This window comes from Scyliorhinus canicula, chromosome 9 (assembly GCF_902713615.1).
Source record: "Scyliorhinus canicula chromosome 9, sScyCan1.1, whole genome shotgun sequence".
In the NCBI taxonomy this organism is placed as follows: domain Eukaryota; kingdom Metazoa; phylum Chordata; class Chondrichthyes; order Carcharhiniformes; family Scyliorhinidae; genus Scyliorhinus; species Scyliorhinus canicula.
The window spans coordinates 69,777,628-69,802,629 of record NC_052154.1 but is presented as its reverse complement, the minus strand read 5'-3'; the positions used below and the strand labels follow the sequence as shown (position 1 = coordinate 69,802,629).

General features: G+C 45.3%; 1 protein-coding gene across 3 annotated transcripts in view; it reads left to right on the top strand.

Moving 5' to 3' along the window:
• cpne2 (copine II) overlaps window positions 1-25,002 on the top strand; it is a 360,136-nt gene that overhangs the window by 1,590 nt on the left and 333,544 nt on the right. For all 3 annotated transcript variants that reach the window (XM_038806867.1, XM_038806868.1, XM_038806869.1), the window contains exon 2: window positions 20,911-21,105. In XM_038806867.1, the coding sequence (XP_038662795.1) occupies window positions 20,935-21,105 (171 nt within the window). In that variant the 5' untranslated portion in view covers window positions 20,911-20,934. The remainder of the gene's footprint in view (window positions 1-20,910; window positions 21,106-25,002) is intronic.

The following is a 25,002-nucleotide window of genomic DNA, read 5'->3' as shown; positions in this document are numbered from 1 at the left end:
GGGAGTGGCGCACTGTCCGAGGTGATACTCGCCTAATGGAAGTCTTTATGGAACCTCTCCTGACGCCAGCAGAAGAACAGGAGCTTTCTCAGTTCTTGTCCAACAGTTCTCTCCCGACTAACATCAGTAAAACAGACAATCTGGTCAGTTATTGCTGCTGTGCCTGCTATCAATTAACTGCCCTGTTTCCCAAAGCATTTAATTGGCTGTGTAAAGTTCATTGGAATGTACTGAAACGGTGACAGGTGCTATATAAATACTAATTCTTTACTTTTTTTTCATATAACATGCCGTCTTTCTTTCCAATCTCTGTTTCTTCAAGTGTTGGATTTACATTTAAATTGATACTTGTCACAGGAATGGCATGGACTTCTCTTTGATATTTCACTTTATTCTCATTACAGTACTGCAACTGTTTTCTCCCTTTAACTTTTGTTTGGCCCTGTTCAATGTTCACACGTCCTAAGCATTCATGCTGGAGCCAGACCGTAAAGGATTAACGCAGTACATTTAAGTCTTTAAATGCAAAAAGGGGCAGGTACCCGACTAGTGGTAATTGGCCTAGTTGAATATTTCTGGGCCATGGATTCTGAAAAATTGAAACTGTCCAAGCGGCGATGAGTTCTGCGGGATTTTATTCTGCTCGTTCGCTCCACTTTGCATGTTGGGGATTTGGACTCTGATAAGAGGTCAACACTGTGATCACGCAAAGGTCACTGGTTTTGTTTATTTTCCTTTTAAAGCGAGGTAGCTGTAACCACTAAACATCAGGGGAAATAATTGTGTGAAGCAAAGAATGAGGCTCTGCTGCTTAGTGCCCTTTACATTGTGATAATGTGCGATGTGATCCACCCTACCACATGTAAATATGAAGGATCCAGAACACTGGCTGTACCAGAATGTGGTAGGGCCACATCATGAAATGGTTAGGTTATTTGTCAATATACCTTTAAAGGGCAGTTTCACACGATTTGTTGACACTTATCTTCTACAGAAAGGTCATTATGCCACCCTGAAATCTTTCTACCTAAAGTGTTCTAGAATGTAGATTTGACCACCATCTTATTCTTTTGGAAACCATATTTGTTGCGGGAGCATCCATCATTCCTAAAATGTGCTTAGGATGAGGGGTTTGTGTTTGTTACAGATATACAGGATTTATTGCGTGCCTTTTCAGAGTCAGAGAGCAATCCAAATTCTGATGGAAATGATTTGAAATGAACATGAAAATTGCTTATTGTCACGAGTAGGCTTCAATGAAGTTACTGCGAAAAGCCCCTAGTCGCCACATTCCGGCACCTGTTTGGGGAGGCTGGTACGGGAATTGAACCGTGCTGCTGGCCTGCCTTGGTCTGCTTTAAAAGCCAGCGATTTAGCCCAGTGTGCTAAACCAGCCCCCCCCCCAGTGTATAAGAAATAAAAAGTTATTTTCTTCAGAGTGCATTGTTTTTGAATGCACATACTCAGCCTTAGTACTGCTAGTCTGTTTCTAGATGAAAAAATATTTGATTTTATATCGTGCATTTTACAACCACAGGACCCCAAAGCTCTTTCCAGCCAATTAAAGTTGGTTGCTTAGACACCATTCATCCTCTGGTACTTTTCTTGGACATGTATTCATTCTTTTGAAAATGTCAGGACCTTTTCAGCAAACCATATATCATTTTGATGCTTTCATTATTCTGTTCATTATATTTGTTTTAGAAGAGCAACTTGATCCATAGGACAGGGTTGCCAATTATATTTTGAAAATAAAAGAAAGAACTCACATTTTGTGCGCTTTTCATAACGTTAGTGTAGCCCAAAGTGCTTCACAACCAATGAATTATTTTTAAAATGATGTAGGAACATGGTAACCAACCTATACACAGCAAGATCCCACAAGAAAAATGTAAATTGAACTGCATTTGTGATATTTTGTGAAGTGTCAGACCTATCAGTAGAGCTTTTTCCCAACATAACATCATGGGACCATTTATATGCCCACCTGAGAGAGACGACGGGGCTTTGGTTTGATGTCTTCAACTGAAGGACTGTACCCTAGACAATGTAGCGCTCTCTCACTACTACACTGAAATGTCGCGTTTTACGACACGCCGCTTGGAGAATCGCCACTCGCCGTTTTTCCCGGCGCCCGCCAATTCTCTGGCCCGGATGGGCCAAGCGGCCTGACAACCCCGACGGGTTCATGCCGGCGGCAAGCACACCTGGTCGCTGCCGGTGTGAATAGCGCGCGACAGGTAAGTGTGGGGCCTGTGGGGGGCGGAGAGAGGATCGAGCACCACGGGCGTGCTCGTGAGGGGACTGGCCCGCGATCGGTGCCCACCGATCGTCGGGCCGGCGTCTCTAAGAGACGCACTCTTTCCCCTCCGCCGCCCCGCAAGATCAAGCCACCACGTCTTGCGGGGCAGCGGAGGGGAAGACGGCAACCGCACACTCCGGGTTTCACTCCAGCGTCGGCACTCAGTCTCACTTTGGGAGAATCGCGCCCAATGTGTACCTTGTGTTGCCCTATTATGTATTTTCTTTTATTTCCTTTTCTTTTCATATACTTAATGATCTGTTGAGCTGCTCGCAGAAAAATATTTTTTACTGTACCTTGGTACACGTGACAATAAACAAAATCCAATCCTAGTGTGGCAATGTCAATGTTTACATGCATGGTGTGGCCTGGAGCTATGTAGAGATGGTAGAGGCTCTGATTTCTTTCCATCGCATGGTTGACCAGAAAACTCTCCCACTTTTACTACTTATCATTGGCATATGCTACATGTTCATCCTCAACTTGTTTAGCCACATTATGAATGCACCTTACTTGGTCATCAAGTCCTGCAATGGGCCTCGACTCCGGAGCTCCTGGCACAGAGGTAGGAACACTACCCACTGAGCCACATGACCTCCCATTCCATTGAGCTAAGGGGGAGCGGGAGGGGAAAAACCTTGTGTCAATTTAGGAAAAACATATCTTCTCTGACTCCCAATGAACTCCAAGAGGCCATGGTAAGTGAAGTTGCAGCCCTCCAATTCCTGTAACTCATAATACCTAGAAGGGTAAGGGCAGCAGTCACTTGGGAATATCACCATCTGTAAATTCCTCTCCAAGCCACACACCATGCTGAATTGGAAATATGTCACCTTTTCTTCACTGTCGTTGGGTCAAAATCCTCCCTCCCTATCAGCACTGTGAGTGTGCCTACACCACATGGACTGCGGCGATTCAAGAAGGCAGCTCACCTTCTCGAGGGTAATCGATGATGGGCAATAAATAGTTGTTTTTCCAGTGGTGCTCACTCCTTAAGAACACATTTTTAAAATGCCTCTTCCGTTTGCAAGAACTCATCCAGCTCCCTTTTGAATGCTCACAGTGAATCCCACACTAATCCAGCCTTCTGGATTCCACAGATTCACGAACCTTTGAGTGAAGTAATTCCTTCTCATTTCTGTTTTAAATCTGCCACCCCTAGCCTAAAACTATGGCCTCTCGTTCTAGAATGTCCAACAAGTGGGAATTACCCACCCCACATCTACCCTATCAATCCCCTTAAGCATCTCATTTGCCTCAATTAGATCTCTTCTCATTCTTCAGTATAGGCCTAAACTGCTCAATCTCGCTTCATAAGACAAATCCTTCATCCCTGGAATCAACCTAGTGAACCTTCTCTAAACCACCTTTAATTCATTTACATCCTTCTTCAAGTAAGGGGACCAAAACTACGCAGTGCTCCAGATGCGGTCTCACCAATGCCCTATACAGTTGCAATAACATTTTTCTACTTTCTCCTCTATTCCTTTAGCAGTGAATGCCAAAATTCCATTTGCCTTCCTTATCACCTGCTGTACCTGCATACTAACTTTCTGTGCTTCATGCACAATGACACCCAGGTCCCTCTGCACCAAAGCTTTTGAAGTTTCTCTACTTTTTAGATAATAAGTTGCCCTTTTATTCTTTTGACCAAAATGGATAACATCACACTTATCTATGTTAAATTCCATCTGCCACATTTGGCTCAATTACCTAACTATCCATATCCATTTGTAAATTTTTAATTTACTCATTGTAGCTTGCTTTCCCACCTATTTTAGTGCCATCTGCAAATTTGGCTATAGTACATTCTATTCCTGCGCCCAAGGCATTAACATAGATTGTAAATAGTTGGGGCCTGAGGACTGAACCCTGTGGCACAGCAGGTTTAGCTGTACTGCACTTCATGGTTAAGGAGTCTGCCATTACTCATTGTTAGGGGTGCAAAAGGAAATTGGTCATTTGGGTGAGTCACTGTACAGTGCATATGGGAACCAGAACCTCAGAAGAGTCAATTTATTTAGGAGACAATTGGAGTAACTCGACTGTGGGGTGTGGAGACCAGCACAATGGATATATATCTGCTTGAAAGATAGGGAGATAGGAAGTGCAATGCAAACCACACTTGAAGGGTGTAGAATTAACTTCATACAAAATAACTCAAATTTATGATCAAGAAAAAAAATCTCCATGTATTATCCTTGTAAAACTCTCAATGTGTGTGAGTCAGACTTTCCAGAATCTGAACAAGGTTACAAACCTTTTATGGGTATATAAATATAAACCAGAGTGGTGGTGGTGTGACAAAGGCAAGCTGGCAGTTCCGTACTGAGAGCAGGTTTTCACTGTCTTTGCATAAAAGTGCTAATTGGGTCCTGAAGAAGCCAGTTTGCTGGCCATGCTTCTCACTGATTGACTAAGGGACGTATTGTTAATCTCAAGCCTTGCTGTTTCAGCTGTAAAGGCCCTGATAAATCTACTGTGTTAGTATTGCAGTGGTCTCAAATATGTATAATACTAACACCGTTGGTGCCTGTTTCTATTCTAATCAGAATTTGCAGCCCTACTCTAATGTCATTGGCATGAACCAGTTACTTTCCTTCACCATCAACTTGAATGGCATCTCCTGGTAACTATGTAAAGATGCACTTTCAGTCAATCAAGTGGTTTTGCACTGTGAAATGTGGAAATTGGTTGTATGAAAACAGGCATTGCAATGCCATTCCAATAAAAATAAGGTTTTAAAGTTTAAACAACCTCTGTTAGCCTGCTGAGCTTTCATCATGTTTTAGACACTGACTGTATCTTGTTCATAGTTCAATCATTATGAGTTGCTTTGGGAGTGAAAACACAGCTCTTCCATATTTTTCAATGCCTTATGTGTCCACCAATACAATAATAATAATACTAATCTTTATTGTTACAAGTTGGCTTACATTAACACTGCAGTGAAGTTACTGTGAAAAGCCCCCAGTCGTCACTTTCGGGCGCCTGGTCGTGTACACGGAGGGAGAATTCAGAATGTCCAAATTACCTAACAGCACGTCTTTCGGGACCTGTGGGAGGAAACTGGAGCACCCGGAGGAAACCCACGCAGACACTGAGAACATACAGACTCCACCCAGACAGTGACCCAAGCTGGAATTCAAAATGGGGCTCTGGCGCTGTGAAGCAACAGTGCTAACCACTGTGCTACCGTGCCCCCCCCCCCCCCCCCCCCCCCACAAAGCAGCAGATAAGTGAGATTATGGCTCACACTTGGGTTCCAGTGAGAATAGGACCAGTAGTGCCTTCAGTGCCACAGCACCACCAAAACTATGAGTTTCATTGTGCTGGAACACTTCTTTTTGTTTCCTGTCCCTTCATCCTCTTTTTGCACTTTTCTATTTTTTTCCTCCTGCTTCATTCACAGTCCAACTGCCAAAGATTTAAATGTTGGTAATGGAGTTTTCTGTTGTGTTTTCTTATACTGGAAAACGAGAGCATGCTATGGAGGTGGGACTGTCCCAGCATGCATTGTGGCAGTGAAAGCTCTCTATTAAATCCACATGACGGGGACCTGTAAGCACTGATTCCTGCTGAGTGAAAGACCATTGTCTGTCTTGTTAAATATGGGTGATGTATTTGGGGCCTATTTGGTTCCTGAAAGTTGAGGAGAAACAGTGGTACAGACTATCATAATATTTTGTATGAATAGTGGAGGAAATATCGCTGTAACTTGGTGTGCCCTCCTGATACCTGGTTGAAGATCTAAATCCACTGTGGGTGGGTAAGTGCATTGGCTAAAAGTTCTATCAACCATACTGATTTTGCACAGACACACACATACACTTTGTTTGGAAAAACATACTCTATTTGCGTAGTGTAGAACACTGTGTGACAGAATACTGTGCGACAGAAATAACTTGCATTTGAATAGCAGCTCCTTGCATAGCTTGGAATATCCTTAAGTACTTGCCATCGAATGGGCTTTTGAAGTGTAGCCGCTGTTATTACGTAGATAACCTCCATGCATTTCATTTTCAAAAAGATCCTGTTGGCAACATTCATTCTCCAATCTGAGCACTCAGACAAAGCTGGATTTGATTTCATAGACGCTGTTGGAGTTTGATATTTTTTTGAATGGGCCAATTAAGCAACATTCACTGGCAGGCAAGCAACAAGTTCTGTCCTGGGGCACAATCCATTATTTTGTCTACAGCTATATTGTTTGCAAATTGTATAGAAGTATCAGCCTTTATTAATTTCTTTACTGTATTGAGAGGAACATTTCAATTGAGCTGGTCAGTTCACATGTAGTTGTTTCAATGTTCTGGGATATCTTCTGGGAGAAAAAAATAAGTCAGCACATCATTCCCAATTAGTTTTTGTTTGGGCACTTGCTTAGAAGACGACTGACATATCTGGTTGTCACTCACTCTGGACATTACAATGCGCTTGGAAATTACATTAATAGAATAAATTTTCAAATGCGATTCTGTGTATCAAAATATCCGGTTTAGTTTTGGATAAACAGTGGCTTTCAAGAACCCCTGTCCGGTGCAGAATATCCAAAATACAACTCCTGTTTTCCCTAAATGTGTATTAATCCTACCAAATATGCTTGTTTTAGAAAAGTAGCTGTGCATTTATCTGAACTGACAGGTTCTTTCGCTGAGAGTGTAACAAGAGCTATCTTCATAATTGGAAATATCTGATTCATCACCATTCAAGAGGATTTAAGATCCTTCCCTCCCCTCCCCCCCCCCCCCCCCCCCCCCCCAACCCTCTTTTGTGAGTATTCTTCTCATCGTCTTTGAATACGCATCACTCACTCTCATCGCTGAACACTGTTCGCTACTTGTTTGTTAGGCTGTTTGAGTTAGTGGCTTTTTAATCATTCCATTGTAGGTTGAGGTGAATCAGGCTTGCTATCATCCAACATTATCTCAATTTTTCAAAAAATCTAGAATTCAAACTTTACACAAGAATAGATAGTGGGCTTTTTATTCACAGGGGTGTTTATCAACAAATGGCACAGTGGTTAGCACCAGGGACCGTGGTTCATTGTCTGTGTGGAGTTTGCACTTTCTCACCGTGTCTGTGTGGGTTTCCTCCAGATGCTCCGGTTTCCTCCCACAGTCCAAAAAAAGTGCAGGTTAGGTGGATTGGCCATGATAATTGCCCCTTAGTATCCAAAGATGTGCAGGTTAGATGTGGTTGTGGGGTTGCGAGGATGGTGCAGGGGGTGGGCCTAGGTAACGCGCTCTTTCAGAGGGTCAGTGCAGACTTGAAGAGCCGAATGGCCTCCTTCTGCACTGTAGGAATTCTATGGTTCTAAAATTGCAGACCTTGGGGCTGTTGAAGGCAAGGTGGGATGATTGAAATCAGTGATTTATACAAGGGCCAGAATGGAAAGTGTGCTGGGAAGGGTGAGGCAACGGAGAGATGTGAAATCCTGGATGTAAATTTTAAAATTGATGCATTGCCCGATGGAAGTCGAAGAGCACTGGGCTGGAGATTAAAAGGAATGTAGAGGGAGTTTGGATATAGACACTGGAGTTTTTGATAAACTTAACTTTATGGAGGGGGGAAAATGGGAGGTCAGCCCATGTTGCATTGGAATAGTCAACTCTAGAAGTTACAAAGGAACAGGTGAGGGTTTTCCTGAGCAAATAAGCTGAAGCAGCCGAATCAAGTGATGTTCTAGAAGAGACAGAGGAAAGGTGTTCCAGAGGATCGTATGGTCAACTGTATCAAAGATGGGGCAGCACGGTGGCACAGTGGATTAGCCCTGCTGCCTCACGGCACTGAGGTCCCAGGTTCGATCCCGGCTCTGGGTCACTGTCCGTGTGGAGTCTGCACATTCCCCCTGTGTTTGCGTGGGTTTCACCCCCACAACCCAAAGATGTGTAAGGTATGTGGATTGACATGCTAAATTGCCCCTTAATTGGAAAAAAATTAATTGGGTACACTACATTTATAAAAAAAATACTGTATCAAAGGTTGCAGATATCTCCAGAAGGATAGGGAAGAATAGTTCACCACAGCGAGAATCACGTACAGTGTAATTTGTAACATTTGGTAAATACTCTGACTGGGTGAGGAATTCACACTTGGGCTTCCATGAAAGATGGGCTGGGAATTTAGGAAACAAAAACTATCTTAAATATAGAGTTAGTTAGTTCTGGTCTCCCCACAAATGATTGTGGTCATGATCCGCCAGCTGATCCGCGTAAGACCTGAGTGCTCGTCTGGGTATCCCATCCGGGCCAGTGGCTTTCTGTGGGTTGGCCTTTGAAAGGCTATTCTGACATCTGCAAGGGTGACCTCAGACACAAGTTCATCCGAGGCTTCCAGGGTGGAGGGCGTGCTCTTGCTGACCTCTTGCTTAAAACGGGCATAAAATGCGTTGAGATCATCAGGGAGAGTGCATTGGAGCTGCCGATTTTACATGCCTTCATCTTGTAGCTAGTCTGGGACTCGAGCTTTGATGGATCTCTTTGGATCATAAATGGCTTTCTTGTATAGGTGAGGGTCACCTGACATGAACGCCTCAGACCTAGACTTGAGCAAGCAATGGATATCCCTGTTCATCCAGGGTTTCCGGTTGGGAAACACGTGGATTTGCTTCTTCGGCACACAGTCTTCTACTCACTTACTAATGAAGTCAGTTACTGTAGTGCTGTACTTGTTCAGGCTGGTCGCAGAGTTTTTAAATACTGACCAGTTCACTGACTCTAAGCAGTCCCATAGGAGATCATCCGATTCCTCAGACCAACATTGCATGACTTTCTTTGATGGATTCTCCCACTTCAGTTTTTGCTTATAGGCCGGGAGCAGGAGCGCAGCCTTGTGGTCAGATTTGCCAAAGTGTGGGCGGGCAATAGAGCGGTAGGCATGTTTGATGTTTGTGCAGCAATAGTCCAGGATGTTTGGGCCTCTGGTGGAACAGATGACGTGTTGGTGGTAACTTGGTAGTACGCTCTTAAGCTTGGCCTGATTGAAGTCCCCTTCCACGATGACCAAAGCCTCGGGATGTTTCATTTCAAGGCTATTTATGGTGGTGTATATTTCATCCAGCGTGATTTTCACGTCCGCATGGGGTGGGATGTAAACTGTCGGCAGGATATCGGAGCTGAACCCCCGCGGAAGGTAGTAGGGGCGGCATTGTAGCGTCAGGTATTCCAGGTCCGAGGAGCAGAAACTCGCCAGTGTCGCTACTTCTAGGCACCAGGAGGTGTTGATTAGGAGGCAGACCACACCTCCCCAAGCCTTACCGGAGGCCGCTGTACGGTCCATTCGGTGGATTGGGAAACCCTCTGGGTGGAAGGAACAGCCCGGTGAAGCACGAGTGAGCCATGTCTCCGTGAAACAGAGCACACAGCAGTCCCTCAGTTCTCTTTGAAAAGTGAGTCTGGCTTTAAGTTCGTCTAGCTTGTTTTCCAGAGATTAGGCATTAGCTAGGAGTAAGCTAGGCAGAGGGGCTTTGGGGCCTCATTGTTTCAGTCTCACTGCAGGCCTGCATGTTTTCCACGCTTCCTAGAGTGACTGCTTCTTTTCGAGCCTGGGAGACAGTGAGAGTATGCGGTGTTAAGGGTATAGTTGTGTCCAAAGAGGTTGTTCACTCTGGTCGATGTGTGGATGGAGAATTTGTTGCCTTGCTTGTGGTTCCTGCGTCAGTAGATGGGTCTGCGGGGTCGAGAGTTCCGTATCACTGTCGGGCTGCGGTTTGGCTTCACAGGTCGGTGGATGTCCAGACCATGCCATGGTGTGGATGGGTCGAAGGCCGGTTATCAGACGATGTCTCTGGAATCCCAGTTGCAGATGAGGCAAACAATGGAACTATGTTTGCATTTCTCCAGTCCAATGGTACCTCCCTGTATCTAGTGAGGATTGAAAAATCATCCTCCGATCATCTGCTATCTCTTCCCTGACCTCCTTCAGTAGCCTCGGAAACAATCCGCCTGGCCCTGGCAACTTATCAACTTTCAAGGATTCGAGTACTTTATTTCTCTTTATGATTATCAATATCTCAGTGTTCCTCCTGGACTACTGTATCTGCATCATCCCTTTCCTTTGTAAACACTGAGACAAAATATTCATTTAAAACCCTTCCCACAGCCTCTGCATCTACACACAAGTTCCCTTCTTCATTTAGGTCCCATGTTTTCCTTAACTAACCTTTTACCATTGATATATTGGTCAAACATCTTTGGGTTTTCTTTAACTTTATTTGGTAATCTTTTTTCATGCCTTTCTTTGATTTCCTTATTTCCTTTTTTATTTAGTTTCTGCACTTCCTATCATTGTCTAGGCCAGTGTTTTTCAAACTTTTTTTCCGGGGACCCATGTTTACCAACAAATCAACCTTCGGGACCCACGCCGGCCGACCTTCGCAACCCATGCGGGCTGACCTTCACGATTCAGGCGGCTTGACCTTCACGACTCATGCGGGTTGACCTTCACGACTCATGCGGGTTGACCTTCAGACTCATGCGGGTTGACCTTGACGATACAGTCGGACTGACATTCGTGACCCAACATTAATCCCCAACCAACATGACTGAAAGAGATGATTTGGCTATTGTGTGGGAGCCCATCTGCACATGTTGACTGCTGCATTTCCTACCTTAGTTGTAAAGCACTTTAGGAGCATCTTGAGGTCATGAAAGGTGCTACATAAATGCAAGATGCTACATAAATGCAAATTGAAACAGTCCCACTCCCACAATGAGCTCACAGAGCCGGGAAAGACCACTCTTTCAGGACTTGTTGAAATTCAGGGCTTCAGTGGGGGCCCTGCCGAGGCCACACTTAATCTGTTTCCTGCACTGAGGAGCTCCACTCGCCGGAACTCCTCAGTGCAGGAAGACATCGGGGAGGGAGGGGGGTGTGGAGAGGGTATGGGATGGTGGTGTTGAGGGGGAGAGTTGGCGTGACCCCGCTTTGCAGTCAGTGGGAGCAGCGGTTGCACCTCATCAATGACAGAGGCAGGAAGAGACCCTGCCTCTTGGCCGCTCAAGCAGCTGAATTGAGCTATTACAAGGTAGCTTGGTGGTGGGAAAATTACAGGTATGCCTCCAACACCTCACCCCCGCAAATGTGCATCCTTCCCGCCTCTCGATATCAGTATATGGGCCACCTTGCCTCCCAGCCCATCTCCAGCTGCCTGATGAAATGCAGCGTAATGAGGTTGCATCTCACTATCAATTAAAATTTCTCGTCTTGTCAGTTCAACAAGCTTACGGGAAAAACCTACCCAACAAGTAGTTACAAGGCATAAACACCCACAATGCATATCAAAGTGTTTCGTTTTTAGAATGCGTTAAGAACGTGGTTCTGCGCACGCGCACCAATGAGCGGGCACGCATGCGCAGTGTGCCCGCTTTTTTTAAATGATTGTGCCCGTCATTTTGAAGGCCACTCGCAGCCGGCATAATTAAAAGTTGGCTGTTGCGCGCGAATCTGCGTAATCGGAAGTGCCGCAGCGGATGGCTGCGCGACCAGCCGGCGACCCACCCGCGGGTCACGACCCCGACTTTGAAAATGCCTGGTCTAGGCTATCTGCCGTGCTTCGTTCTTTGTACCTATCATACACTTTCCTTTTCTGTTTGATCTTCCTCTGGACAACCAGGGAGTTCTAGATTTCGTAATACCACTCTTATTTATGGAGGGGGCATGTCCACTTGTATATTTAGGATTTTTTTAGAACTTCCCACTGATTTTCTACTGATTTATCCTCCAGCAATGCTGGCCAGTCCACCTCGGCCAAGTCCCTTCTCATTCCTGCAAAATTTGCCTTTCCCCAGTTCAAAACTTTTACTCCTGATTTATCTCTGTCCTTTTCCATGGGTAATACTGAATCTAACTAAATTGTGATCACTATCCCCGATATGATCAGGAACTGTCGCTTCACCCACTTGCCCTTCTTTGTTCCCCAAGACTAGGTCTAGAAATGCATCACCTCGCTTTGAGTTTGTCACTAATTGGTTGAAAAGATTTTCCTGGACACACTGCATGAATGTTTCTCACTTGAGTGTCCCCTAAAGCTTGAGTCCAAAGTTTGAGTGTTCAAGCTAATGCCCCAGACCCTGAAAGCCTCATTGTATTTATTGCCGACGTTTGTCCGATTTGGGTTTTGTGAGGCTGGAGCTAAAGAATGAGCTGTTTTATGCTATTGTCACCGCACTTAGCACCAGTTAGTGAGGGTGGTGTTCTGAGTTTGGGATAAAGCTGCGTAGATGGGATAGAGTATAGAGAGCTGCACCCTACATCTGTTCATGGCTAAAATGAAGAAAAATTAGACCTGTATTCTGCTTTCCCTCATTTTGAATGAACATAAATAATCCCCTTGCAAACACAAGCATTTAAAACTTCCCACAGTGCATGCACCGTCTGGATGCGAAGTCAGTTTTTTATACATATTTTTTTTTAAAAAAGAAAACCAACAGCTTGTTGCATTATACCAGTCTGTCGCTTCCTCTGTGAATTATTATGGACACCTTTCTCACTCTATTTCAATGTGCTCTGACATGATCCTAAAAATATCTTCGGCATGTGTGAAAATAAGAAGCAAAGTAAAGGCACAAACTGAGCTGGCAAAGTAAACCGATGTCAATAAAGCACTAGGTGCAAAGGCTTCAAACTGGTCCAAGTGCAAGATGGGATAAATCCAAAACAAGTTGAGACACGATAAGGGACAATAAATAACAGGGTACACAAGAACAAGTGAAGGAGCTTTCCCCACAAATGGAAAACAAGATGATCCCCTGTACGTGCAAACACACACAGGCCAGTCTGTTTCTAATGCCCCCCCAGCCAAAAGTGATCAAACGTAAGTGATCATTGTTTTCCTGTTTAATTACTAGCTTCCTCCTCTATCAAGCTGAGTGTATGAGCTGGTGACGTGCTACATACAGGCGCACAGCATAATGCTTGTGTATCAGTTGGGGCATACTGTGTGCAGCTGGTTGGGTTTTCAATCTGCCCAATCCTCTTTTCTTTGTTTCTCCATATAGTTTAAATAGTTTTAATAGTTTTATAATTTCCATTAAATCATTTTGGATTGAGGCACTTGTAAGAGATACTTGTGTGTACAGACTGGGTTTGTATAACCAGCCTAAGATGCTGAGTAATTATGTGCAATGATAACCGTGGAGATTCTTCACTGAGATTCATGGAGATCTTTGATTCCACTGCATGACACTCATATCTCATTACCTTCTCTGCTTTCTCACAATGGGCCTGGCTTGTGCTTCACGCAAGTATCCTGTTTGCCCCCATTGAACTGCAATATTGCAAAGGCAGCAGTACTGCTTTTCTTAAAAATAACATACATTTAAAAAATACCATACATTTAAAGTATTGGGGGGAGTAAATTGATAGCCTCCAAATGAGTGTGGGAATGGCAATCTAATGAACCCATGCCTGCTCGATATTGCAGGCTAACTTCAATGCTGCCTGTCAATTAAAATTATTTTTGCCTACAGTCAGTTGAAGTTGCACTGCTCGTTGGCTGGGCACATCAGCAGGAGGTCCAAATTTGTGACATACGTTGTCTAAATTGGCTGCTTCACAGTGCCAGGGTCTTGGGTTCAATTCCTAACTTGGGTCACAGAGTCTGTACGTTCTCCCCGTGCCTGCGTGGGTTTCCTCCAGGTGCTCCGGTTTCCTCCCACAAGTCTCGAATGACGTGCTGTTAGGTGAATTGGACATTCTGAATTCTCCCTCCATGTACCCGAACAGGCGCCGCAATGTGCCGACTAGGGACTTTTCACTGTAACTTCATTGCAGTGCTAATGTAAGCCTACTTGTGACAATAATAAAGATTATTATTACTTAAGAGAAGTTGTGGCTTATTTCTTATCTTATGATCATCAGCAGTTGTGGGGAAAGGAGATGAGAGGAGAATGAAGGAAAAGGTAGTGGGTCCAGTTTTCACTTTGGGTACAAATTGTGTTTGTTTTGAAAAATTATTTTTCTCCCTCCAAGTTGTTACACATACACTTGCATATTGCCAAATGCAAAATCTGCCACAAACCAGTACTTAAAAAAACTTTTAAGGGTGGTTTATTTTTTTTTAAATGAAAATATTTATTGATATATTTAAGAGTGGTAACTTGATGCCATTTGATTAATATGGTTGAAAGTGGTTTATTGTATCAAGCAAACATTTGAAAGTGTCAGTCCATTGCCCGCGAGTGGCATGATTTTAAATGATTGAGAATTACTTCTCAAAACAAAAGCATTTTCCTAGTTTGGGGTACAGTAGCCAGTTCCATCATAAATTTAAAAAATGTTTTCATTCAAAAGCTATGAAAATGCACTTGTTAAAATGTGTACTTCTGCCTAATTCCAGCTTAATTTTTGGTGCCCCTCAAAGGTCTTCAAATAAGCACAATTTGAGGAAACTCCCAATGGTGACCATTTAATTCTGAATGAATGACCGACCAGCTTAGTGGCGTGCCTTCTAGCGTGATATTTGTAAAACTATTGTAGAAGATCGCGGAAACACTGTGCTTGAAATTCTGCAATCTCTTTTGCTGGTTCCCTAATATTGGTTACGTTTGTGCCAGCAAAACAGCACAAACAAGTAGAAGCTCCAGACCTGGATGCTTTTCCAGAGACGAGAATAAATTCAAGGGTTTGCCATCCTTTGCTGTTACTTCCCAGTTTCCAGTGCTAGAAAGGCATTGGCAGAGGTCTGGGAACTGATAACCTATTTACCTCTGCTGCATGGGATAACTATTTTGCATGTGAATAAATATTACAACTGGGGTATTCATTCAGTTCTAGGCACCACACTTTAGGAGGGATGTAAAGGCATTAAAAAGATGTCAGAAAAGGTTCTCGCAAATCTTTCAAGGAATTAGGAATTTCAGTTACTTGGATAGACTGGAGAAGTTGGGACTATTATCCTTGGAGGAGAGAAATTAGACCGGAGCTTTGATTTGAGGTACTCAAAAGTCATAAGGGGCCTGGGCAAAGTAGTTGGGAAGGTATTGGTGTCTGTTGTTAAAAAGGGGGTTTCAGATGGAGGAGAAAAGTCACAGTCTAAAGCAGCTGAACTCCATGTTGAGTTTTGATGGGCCGCAATGTGCCCAACCTGAAGATATGCTGCTCTTCCAGCTTGCGCCGGGCTTCACTGGAGCATTGCAACAGGCCAAGGATGGACATGTGAGAGTACGAGAGTAAGATCCTGTGTTAAAATGGTGTGAAACAGGAAGGTTGGCGTCATGCTTGCGGACTAAGCAAAGGTGTTCTGCCAAGTGGTCACCCAGTCTGCGTTTAGCCCCCCCAGTGTAGTGGAGGCCGCATTGGGAGTAGCGAATACAATAGACCAAATTGAAGAAAGTGGAAATTAAATGCTGCTTAACGTCAAAGGAGTATATGAGGCCTTGAACAATGAGGAGGTAAAGGGGTAAGTGTTGCACCATCTGCAATTGCCAGGGAAGGTGCTGAGGGAAGGGGAGCTGGGTACGATGGAGGACTGGACCAGGGTGTAAATGGAGACAGGGGTCAAGCAAAGGAAGTGTTGGAGATGGACTATGTGATGGTGAAAGAGAGGTGGAAATTGGAAATGAAATTGATAAGAGACTAGACAAGGGGGAGAGAGGATGGAGTCAAGATAGGAAGAAATGAGTTCCATGAATTTGTTTTGGCAACTGTTTGCGGCAAAGAATTTTACATTCTGATCACCTTCAGTTTTAGAAAAGTTATTGCTAACTTGCCTTTAGTTCTTTTTGTTAGACTAAATTTGTGCCATTTTGTCAATGAATGATGAAACTTTGACTATCATACAATCAGAGAAGCTTTTAACCTAGGTTACAGGAAAGAAACCCTGTAAATCTCTTTATAGCTGTAACCTGCACAACCCTGATAGCATCTTTGGCAATCTGCATTAGGCATTTTCATTTTGTTTTTATGTCCTTTCTTTCAGAATGAGTTGGTACTTAAGGTGTATTTCCATCCATATTCTTGTTTCCCAATACATTATTCATATTTTGAGAATGCAATACTTTGTGTCTCTGCATTGAAATCCATGCATTATTAATTGTTAGCCTCAAGTGTACCACCATCCTCATCAACCTCCATCACAGTGTGCCACATCCCCAACTTTAATGCAATCGGATTTTTATCCCTTCAATCCCGGAATCCAGGTGATTGATTATATATGGTAACCAAGGTTGACCCAACACATACGCACATGGGAAAATCACACAACTTTACTCCGATTTTTGCTTTGTCTTCCAATATTTCAATCCATGTTTCCTTTAATCTCTTATGGCATATGTCATTATTGTTGCCATTGATCTATTGAGGTGCCATATCATTTTCTTTTTAATGTATATGAACCACATCCTTTACATTCTCTTAATCTATTCTGTTATTTCTCCAAACAATATTGTAAGTTTAACACATCAGAACTGACAACTTGTAAATATTGACAATGCAAACAAATGGGACAGCACGGTGGCACAGTGTTTAGCACTGCTGCATCACGGTGCCGAGGTACCAGATTCGACCCCGGCCCTGGGTCACTGTCCATGTGGAGTTTGCACATTCTCCCCGTGTTTGCATGGGTTTCGCCCCCACATCCGAAAGATGTACAGGGTAGGTGGATTGGCCATGCTAAATTGCCCCCTAATTGGAAATAATGAATTGGGTACTCTAAATTTATATTAAAGAAAAGACAATGCCAACAGTAATTATTTGTATAGTGCTTTCAATGTTGAAAAGGAGTGGGCCTAGGTGGGGTGCTCTTTCAGAGGGTCGGTGCAGACTTGATGGGCTGAATGTCCTCCTTCTGCACTAGGAGTTCTAAGGTTCTAAGAATGACAAGTGAATGAAGGAGCTATTAGGAGGGATATTCAAAACTGTGAGCAGCACGGTGGCTCAGTGGTTGACACTGCCGCCTCACAACGCCAGGCACCAGGGTTTAATTCCCACCTTGCGTGATGTCTGTGTGAAGTTTGCAGTTCTCCCTGTGTTCTGATTTGGGTTTCCTCCAGGTGATACAGATTCCTCCCACAGTCCAAAGATGTACAGGTTAGGTGGATTGGCCATGCTAAACTGCTCCTTAGTGTCCAAAGGTTAGGTGGGGTTACGGGGATAGGGTGGGGGAGTGGGTGATCCTTCAGAGGGTCAGTGCAGACTGAATGGATTGAATGGCCTCCTGCACTGTAGGGATTCTATGATTAAGAAGAATGGGCGAGATTCTCCGCACTCACGACGGTGCGGAGAATAGCGTGGCTCGTAAAATTTTACGGCCACGCTGTTCCGACACCCTCCCGCTATTCTCCCCCCCCCCCCCCCCACGCCCAACTCCCGACACGAATCGCTGCCGCCGTTTTTTTACGGCCGGCAGCGATTCACAGCTGATAGATGGGCCGAGTTCCCAGCCCTTTACAGCTGTTTTTACGAACGGCAAACACACCTGGTCTGGTCGTTCGTAAAAACTGCCGTAAACACTCGCATTTTATAACCATGGCACCGATTGGCACGGCAGTACCACAGCACCGATCGCGGGCAGTGGGCCCGATGCCCGTGCACTATTTGTCCTTCCGCCGCCCCGCAGTATCAATTCGCGGGGCGGCTGAGGGACATCCCGGCCCGCGCATGCGCGGGTTTCGCGCAAATACGCGATGACGTCATGCGCGGGTTGGAGTCTTCCAATCCGCGCATGCGCGGCTGACGTCATATGATGCGTCAGCCGGCGCTAACTCGGGCAAGCGGGCTTAACGAAATTCGTTAAGCCCGTGATGCCGGAGCTTACGGCGTCGGGCTGCTAGCCCCGACCGGGGACCAGAATCGGTTCCCGGTCGGGAAGGGGGGGGCAGGCGTCAAACCCGCCCGGATTTGACGCCAGCCTTACGATTTCTCCCCATATGGGAGAATCTCGCCCTATGTATTCAAGGAGGTGGAAGAGCAGAAAGTTTTAAGCAGGGGATACCAGGTTATGGGACAGTAGAAGTGAGAGTTTAGGAATCAATAGTAGGGAAAAAGGAAGAAAAGGAATGCAAAAGAGGCTAGGGTTCAGGGTAATGTTTCCTCCTAGCAGCGTGACTGCAAAGCACTGTGCACCATCTCACCCAACAAAAGAAACAGACTGCACACAGCCAACTTTCCCTTTTACGGTACGCAAGTGCGGCTGTGCAGCAGTCATAAAGGGATTGTGCAGGGCAGCAAGCAGGTTGCACTGAACCAAGAAAAATGAGAGAGAATATTGTTTAGAGAGGAGAATTTGGGTAAGAGGAAGTCACAGAAACAGGGAGAGACAATGTTACAAAGGTTTTCTAAGTTTAGAGGCATCGCAGATTATGGGGCGGGGGTGTGGGTGATGTGTGAGCAGGACTTGGCAGGGAATGCGGATATGATGGCAGAATTTAGCATCCAGGTGGTGGAGGATGGGCGGCTGACAAGGAGAGTGTTGAAAGAGCTGAGTTTGGAGGTGACAAACATCACGAGTGAAGGTTCCTGCGACAAGCAGATGGATTGAGGAAAAGAATAGCAGAAAGTGGTCTTCGGAACAGAGTAAGTGAGGGCCATCCTTTTTTAAAAATTTTACATTTCCAATTAAGGGGCAATTTAACGTGGCCAATCCACCTACCTTGCACATCTTTGGGTTGTAGGTGGTGAGACCACACAGACACTGGGAGAATGTGCAAACTCCACACAGACAGTGACCCAGGGCCAGGATTAAACCCATGTTCCCGGCACTGTGATGCAGCAGTGCTAACCACTGCACCACCGTGCCATCCTAAGTGAGGTTGATCCTGAGGCCAAATCAAATTCTAAGGTTGCAAACAGACTGGTCTAGCTAAGAAAGTGGCCAAGGAGATAGGTGGAATTTGTGGCACGGGTGTGATATTTTTAAACGCCTTCTTAGTTTGAAGAACCTATCTGGTGTAATTTCTTTTGAAAATATTAGTCTTGATTTTGTCTGTAAGCACAGAATACTCTATTTTTAAAAAATAATCTCTTTCTATCCATCGGTGGACTGCTCCCACTTCCTTTTCCCTTACTGGAATGTATTTGGCCTCCATCCTTTCCATTTCCTGCTTCAATATTGCCTAGCCCTGATCTGCAGCTCGAATTGCTCATTTTTCTTCCATTTAATGATGCAGATCCCATTGTATTCTGCTCAAATTTTCAATTAAATACCCTTTCCTTTCCCTTTCATTACACTCAATTAACTTATACTGTGGTCACATTTCCCCACCTTTAGGTTTTCCACTTGCAATGAATGATCTAGAAATTGGTTAAGAATCACATCCTTCCTTTCTCAGAGCATAGCAGCACAGTGACCGAGAAAGAAATCCTGAACGCACTTTAGAATTACTGTGTTTCCTTAATAAAAGATGGCTGCTCTTGAGTCAAGAGACCAAAATCCATGTTAACGCACAACACCACCCTGGTTGGAGAGGAAACGAGGTCACACACTAAGTTGTCATCAGTAGGCAATCAGCTTGGAATTTCACAAGCGTGTGAATTGGAAGAGGAGAGGAAGAACAATAGAAGTAAGCAGTTACAAAGCCCTGAGAGAAAATTGGGTAAACAGATGGCACTGCAATAAGTCATCATTTCAACATAGCGAGTGTGCTGGAAAGCGAAGGAGAGTATAGGGTGACGATAACTGGGGATTATAAGCGACAACTGAGGAAAGTCAGAGGAGCAGTGAAAACTATCAGTTTAAAGAAAAGTGTTATGAGGAAAATTGCTGGAGCGATCGCATTTTATTGTGTCTGTGCAGAAGAGTGAGAAGTGCAAGGAAATTCTCTCCAATCTAAAATAACAGATATTTAAATCTTGCGCACATGGGCTTTTTTGAGGGTCGGCTTGATGAAGAAAAACAGCTCCTTGGAGGCATTCTCTACAGTGTTCATGGATATCAGCTGAAGGAAAAGTGTGAGCTCCATTTGAGAACAGAAGATTGTGTTCCTGTGCTGTATTGTTCTTAGTTGTATAGATGTATATGGGCTCAAGATGGAGTGAGGAAGGTACAAAATGATTTGTTGGCTGAGTGTATGAGACAAGTTTACCTCAACATTAAAAGTGTCACCACTTCGGCAGTTTTTATTATGTAATCATAGAATCCTGACAGTGCAGAAGGAGGCCATTTGGCCCATTGAGTCTGCACCGACCCTCTGAAAGAGCATGCTATCTAGGCCCAATCCCCACCCTATCCCCGTAACCCCACTTAGGGGCAATTGATCATGTCCAATCCACCTAAACCTGCATTTCTTGGACAGTGGGAGGAAACCAGAGCACCCAGAGGAAACCCACTCCGATACAGGAAGAAGGTGCAAACTCCCCACAGACAGTCAGTCACCCGAGGTCAAAATCAAACCAGGTCCCTATTGCTGTGAGGTAGAGGTGCTAACCACTGTACCGCCCTATTATGTAGTTAAGCACACATGATTCTGAGTAACCATTTTACTGCAGGGGCTATTCCACTGTTAATACTTAATGTTAAGTTAACATGATTTTAAAAGTCTTATTTCAGATTGTCGGCGTCCACAGAGGATGGTGCCAATTTGTAGAGTTTTGTTATCACTGTGGTTACTGTTGAACATTGTAAGCTAACTTAGGTGAAGTGTAATTTTATTTTTTTCTCAAACCCACAGATTGGCCTGCGGTGAATCAGCTCCATGGCATATACTCTAACCCCAGCTCCTGCAGCCCTTGTCGGCTCAGCCCAATGCTGTGTCTGTAAAGTGGAGCTATCTGTATCTGGCCAGAATCTCTTAGACAGGGATGTCACATCTAAATCGGACCCATTCTGTGTAGTGTTCGTGGATATCAATGGAAAATGGTCAGAGGTAGGAGAACAATACTTTTGTTATCTGGGTAGCACATCGAGTTTCGGACCTTAAAATGTTTTTTTAATTCATATGTTTCCTTCTGCAAGGGTTGAGTTGGGAAACAGTGCAGAAAATGGGGAGGAGTAGAGGGAGATGAAGTGACGAAGGGAGGAGAGTGAAGAGTAGGAAGGGAAGATTGACTGTGGATTAGGTTTAGAGAATGGAGAAGAGTAGAAAGGGATAAAGTGCCTAATTTTAAAAAGGAAAATGGGTAAGTAGGAAAGTAGAATCCACCACATGTCAGGCAGGAAGAACCTAAGAAATGAGAGCAGGGCTAGGTTATTTAGCCCTGTAAGCCTGTCTTGCCATTCAGTAAGATCATGTCTGATCTGATTGGGGCCTCAACTTTCCTGCCTGCCCCCGATAACCCTTGACTCCTTTTGTCAATCAATAATCTGTCCAACTCCGCATTGAATGCATTCAACGAACCAACCCGCACTACTCTCTGCAGTAGTGAATTCCAAAAACTAAGGACTTTCTGTGGAGTGTTCGTGGATATCAATGGAAAATGGTCAGAGGAGAAATTCCTCCCCATTCCCATCTTCAATGGGAAACTTTCCTTTTTGAAATTGTGTCCCTTAGTTCTAAATACCCCTCTCACGGGGAAGTATTCTCTCAGCATCTTTCAATCACCCTCGGAATCTTTTTTCAATAAGGTTACCACTCATTCTTCTAAACCTCAACTTGCTCAGCCTTTCCTCTTAGGACAACCCTGTCATCCCAGGAATCAGCCAAGTGAACCTTCCCTGAACTGTTTTGAGTGTACGTATATCCCTCCCTGAAATAGGGGGACCAGGACTGTGCATCGCTCAAGGTGAAGTCTCACCAATATGGGAAATGAGAAGTAAGCAGCCTCTAACTATTGGGAATTCTATTCCAAAGGAAGGACAGGGAACCGAAAGAGCTATGGCACCTGAAAAATAAACACCGAGCAACAACAGTGGAGCCAGAGCAGACGTAGGCCACAGTAACTAATTTTAAAATGGTAGCTTTTAGGAGAACTGTGGGACCCAGGCGTACAGAATATTTAGCTGGGATAGAAAGGTTGAGGTTGGAGAAACCTGGTCTGCTGCGGTAATGGTGACTTGATCTGGGAGCTGCAGCTGGGAGTCAGTCACGCAGAAAGAATGAGCCAAGGAGATGTAAGTAAATTCAATTGCATAGAATTTCCAACCCAGAAACAGGCCAGCATGGAAATGGCCTATTATGGTGCTTATCTTGCACAGGGGCCCTCTCCCACCTTACTGAATTTCACCCTGTCGACAATATATCTTATTCCCTACTACAACATGTGAACATAAGAACTCGGAGCAGGAGTAGGCCATCTGGCCCCTCGAGCCTGCTCCGCCATTCATTGAGATCATGGCTGATCTTTTGTGGACTCAGCTCCACTTTCCTGAACACCATAACCCTTTATTCTTCAAAAAACTATCTATCATTATCTTGAAAACATTTAATGAAGGAGCCTCAACTGCTTCACTGGGCAAGGAATTCCATAGATTCACAACCCTTTGGGTGAAGAAGTTCCTCCTAAACTCAGTCCTAAATCTACTTCCCCTTATTTTGAGGCTATGCCCCCTAGTTCTGCTTTCACCCACCAGTAGAAACAACCTGCCCGCATCTATCCTATCTATTCCCTTCATAATTTTATATGTTTCTATAAGATCCCCCCCTCATCCTTCTAAATTCCAACGAGTACAGTCCCAGTCTACTCAACCTCTCCTCGTAATCCAACCCCTTCAGCTCTGGGATTAACCTAGTGAATCTCCTCTGCAAACCCTACTAAGTGTGCCTACTAAGCTTCCCGTTGAAGATATCTGTGTTCTTCATCTCAACCACTCTGTGACAGAGGACATGATTCTCCGGCCTTGTTACACTTTCGCTCAAGCTAAACGAAGCCAGTGATAGAGGGAGAGGCCAAAAATGAGAATCGGGCCAGGCGCCAAACAGTTAGCGATGCAACCGGCCCTCTGTTGTAGGCAAAATCAGGATCGCGCCATAGCATGGCAAGAAACCAGTCATCACCACTTAAGCCCCATTTCCATACAACTAATGGGAGCTACCCCATATCCAACGGTCTTTATCAATCCTTGTCCCTGCCGTCTGCCCCAACGACTACCCATAACCCCCATCGACTGCTGAGGCCTCTGGCCTTGTGCCTGAAAGCAATTGCTAATAGGGAATTAACAATCGTGGTTAAGTGAGCACTTCACACAACCCAGGTAGATTCCCGTGGGTGGGCAGGCCGTGTAGCTCCAGGAGCCATTGCCTTGCATCCCAATCAGATTGTGATGCCTGGACACTGTGCCTGAGCATTGCGGGAGGCAACATCACACACGCAGCAGCCAAGATCCGAACACCCAGAGGATGGGCCACAGCTCTGGGGACATGTCCGCAGCCGGAGGGTGGATGGGTGCCACGGGGAGGAGACCAGAGTCTGATTCAGGTGAAGTTATGAGCGGGTGTCAGGGGTACAGGGTCTGGGGTCTGGTGAGGGGGGGCCCACTGTGACTGGGTGTGTGTGGGCAGGGCGTTCCGGGTGGCAGATCAATGGGGGAATGGAGGGTCCCGGTGGGAGCCACCGCTGTTTTTCTGTCCAACACCCTCTGCCAATTTCATACAGATATTGAATGCTATGGCAGCGGTTTTGGACCCACAACTTGCCCTAGTGATACTGGTACTAGGCCGGGCGGCCCGACGCCGGAGACTGCAGCAGAAGCAATGACTGCAGATGCTCGAGGCAGCGACCCATGTGTCAGACCATGCCCCACACCCTGAGGACCCAGCCGCCCATCAGGCCAGGGAGGGAGGGACCCAGAAGACCAGTCCTGCAACGACCCAGGGTGTGCAGGCTTCACTGGTCGTTTGAAGAGATGATGGACAGTGTGCGCAGCAGGAGGTTCCACCTCAACAAGGAGAAGGTGCGACACCTGTGCCATATCCTCACAGACGTGGCACCACATGGAGGAGGAGGACACCCACTTCCAGTGGCCGTTAAGGTCACCGCAGCCCTGAACCTTTATGCCTCTGGATCATTCCAGGGCACGAGCGGGGACCTGTGTGGTATCTCATAGGCCACAGCCCACAGGTGCATCCGGCAGGTCACGAATGCCTGGGCGGAAGACTACATCATTTTTGACATTTGCCAAGCCCAACAAATGCCTGGGCATCAGGTTTCTCCACCATCGCCGGATTTCCCCAGATCTAAGGGTTCATAGATGTCACGCATGTTGCCCTGTACTCACAGGGCCATCTGGGAGTGCCCTATGTTAACCGAAAGGTATTCCACTCCCTCACCATACAGCTCGTGTGCGACCACCAGATGAAGATAATGCATGTGAGTGCACGCTTTCTGCCTGGGGATGGGCCGGTGGAGGCGCGGAACGCAGGCTGGAGGCGGGCCTAAAAAAGGGGATGGCTGATCGGCGGAGGGGGGAGGGGCAATGAGCCCCCCAACTAGACTAATCACCTGGAATGTTCGAGGGTTAAATGGGCCGGTCAAAAGGGCATGTGTGTTCGTGCACCTTAGGGGATGGAAGGCGGACGTGTTAACGGACCAGGTTAGACTGAGGAAAGGCTGGGTCAGCCAAGTGTTTCACTCGGGACTAGATTCAAAGACTAGAGGGGTCACAATCTTGATTAATAAGCGGGTGGTGTTTGAGGTGGGTAGAATAGTCTTGGACGTGGGAGGTCGGTACATTATGGTCAGTTGGAAGCTAGAGGGGGTGCAGGTGGAATTAGTTAATGTATATTCGCCAAATCGGGACGATGTGGATTTTATTAGGAGGATGCTGGGAAAGATACCGGACCTGGACTCCCACAGGTTGGTCATGAGAGGGGACTTCAATACAGTCA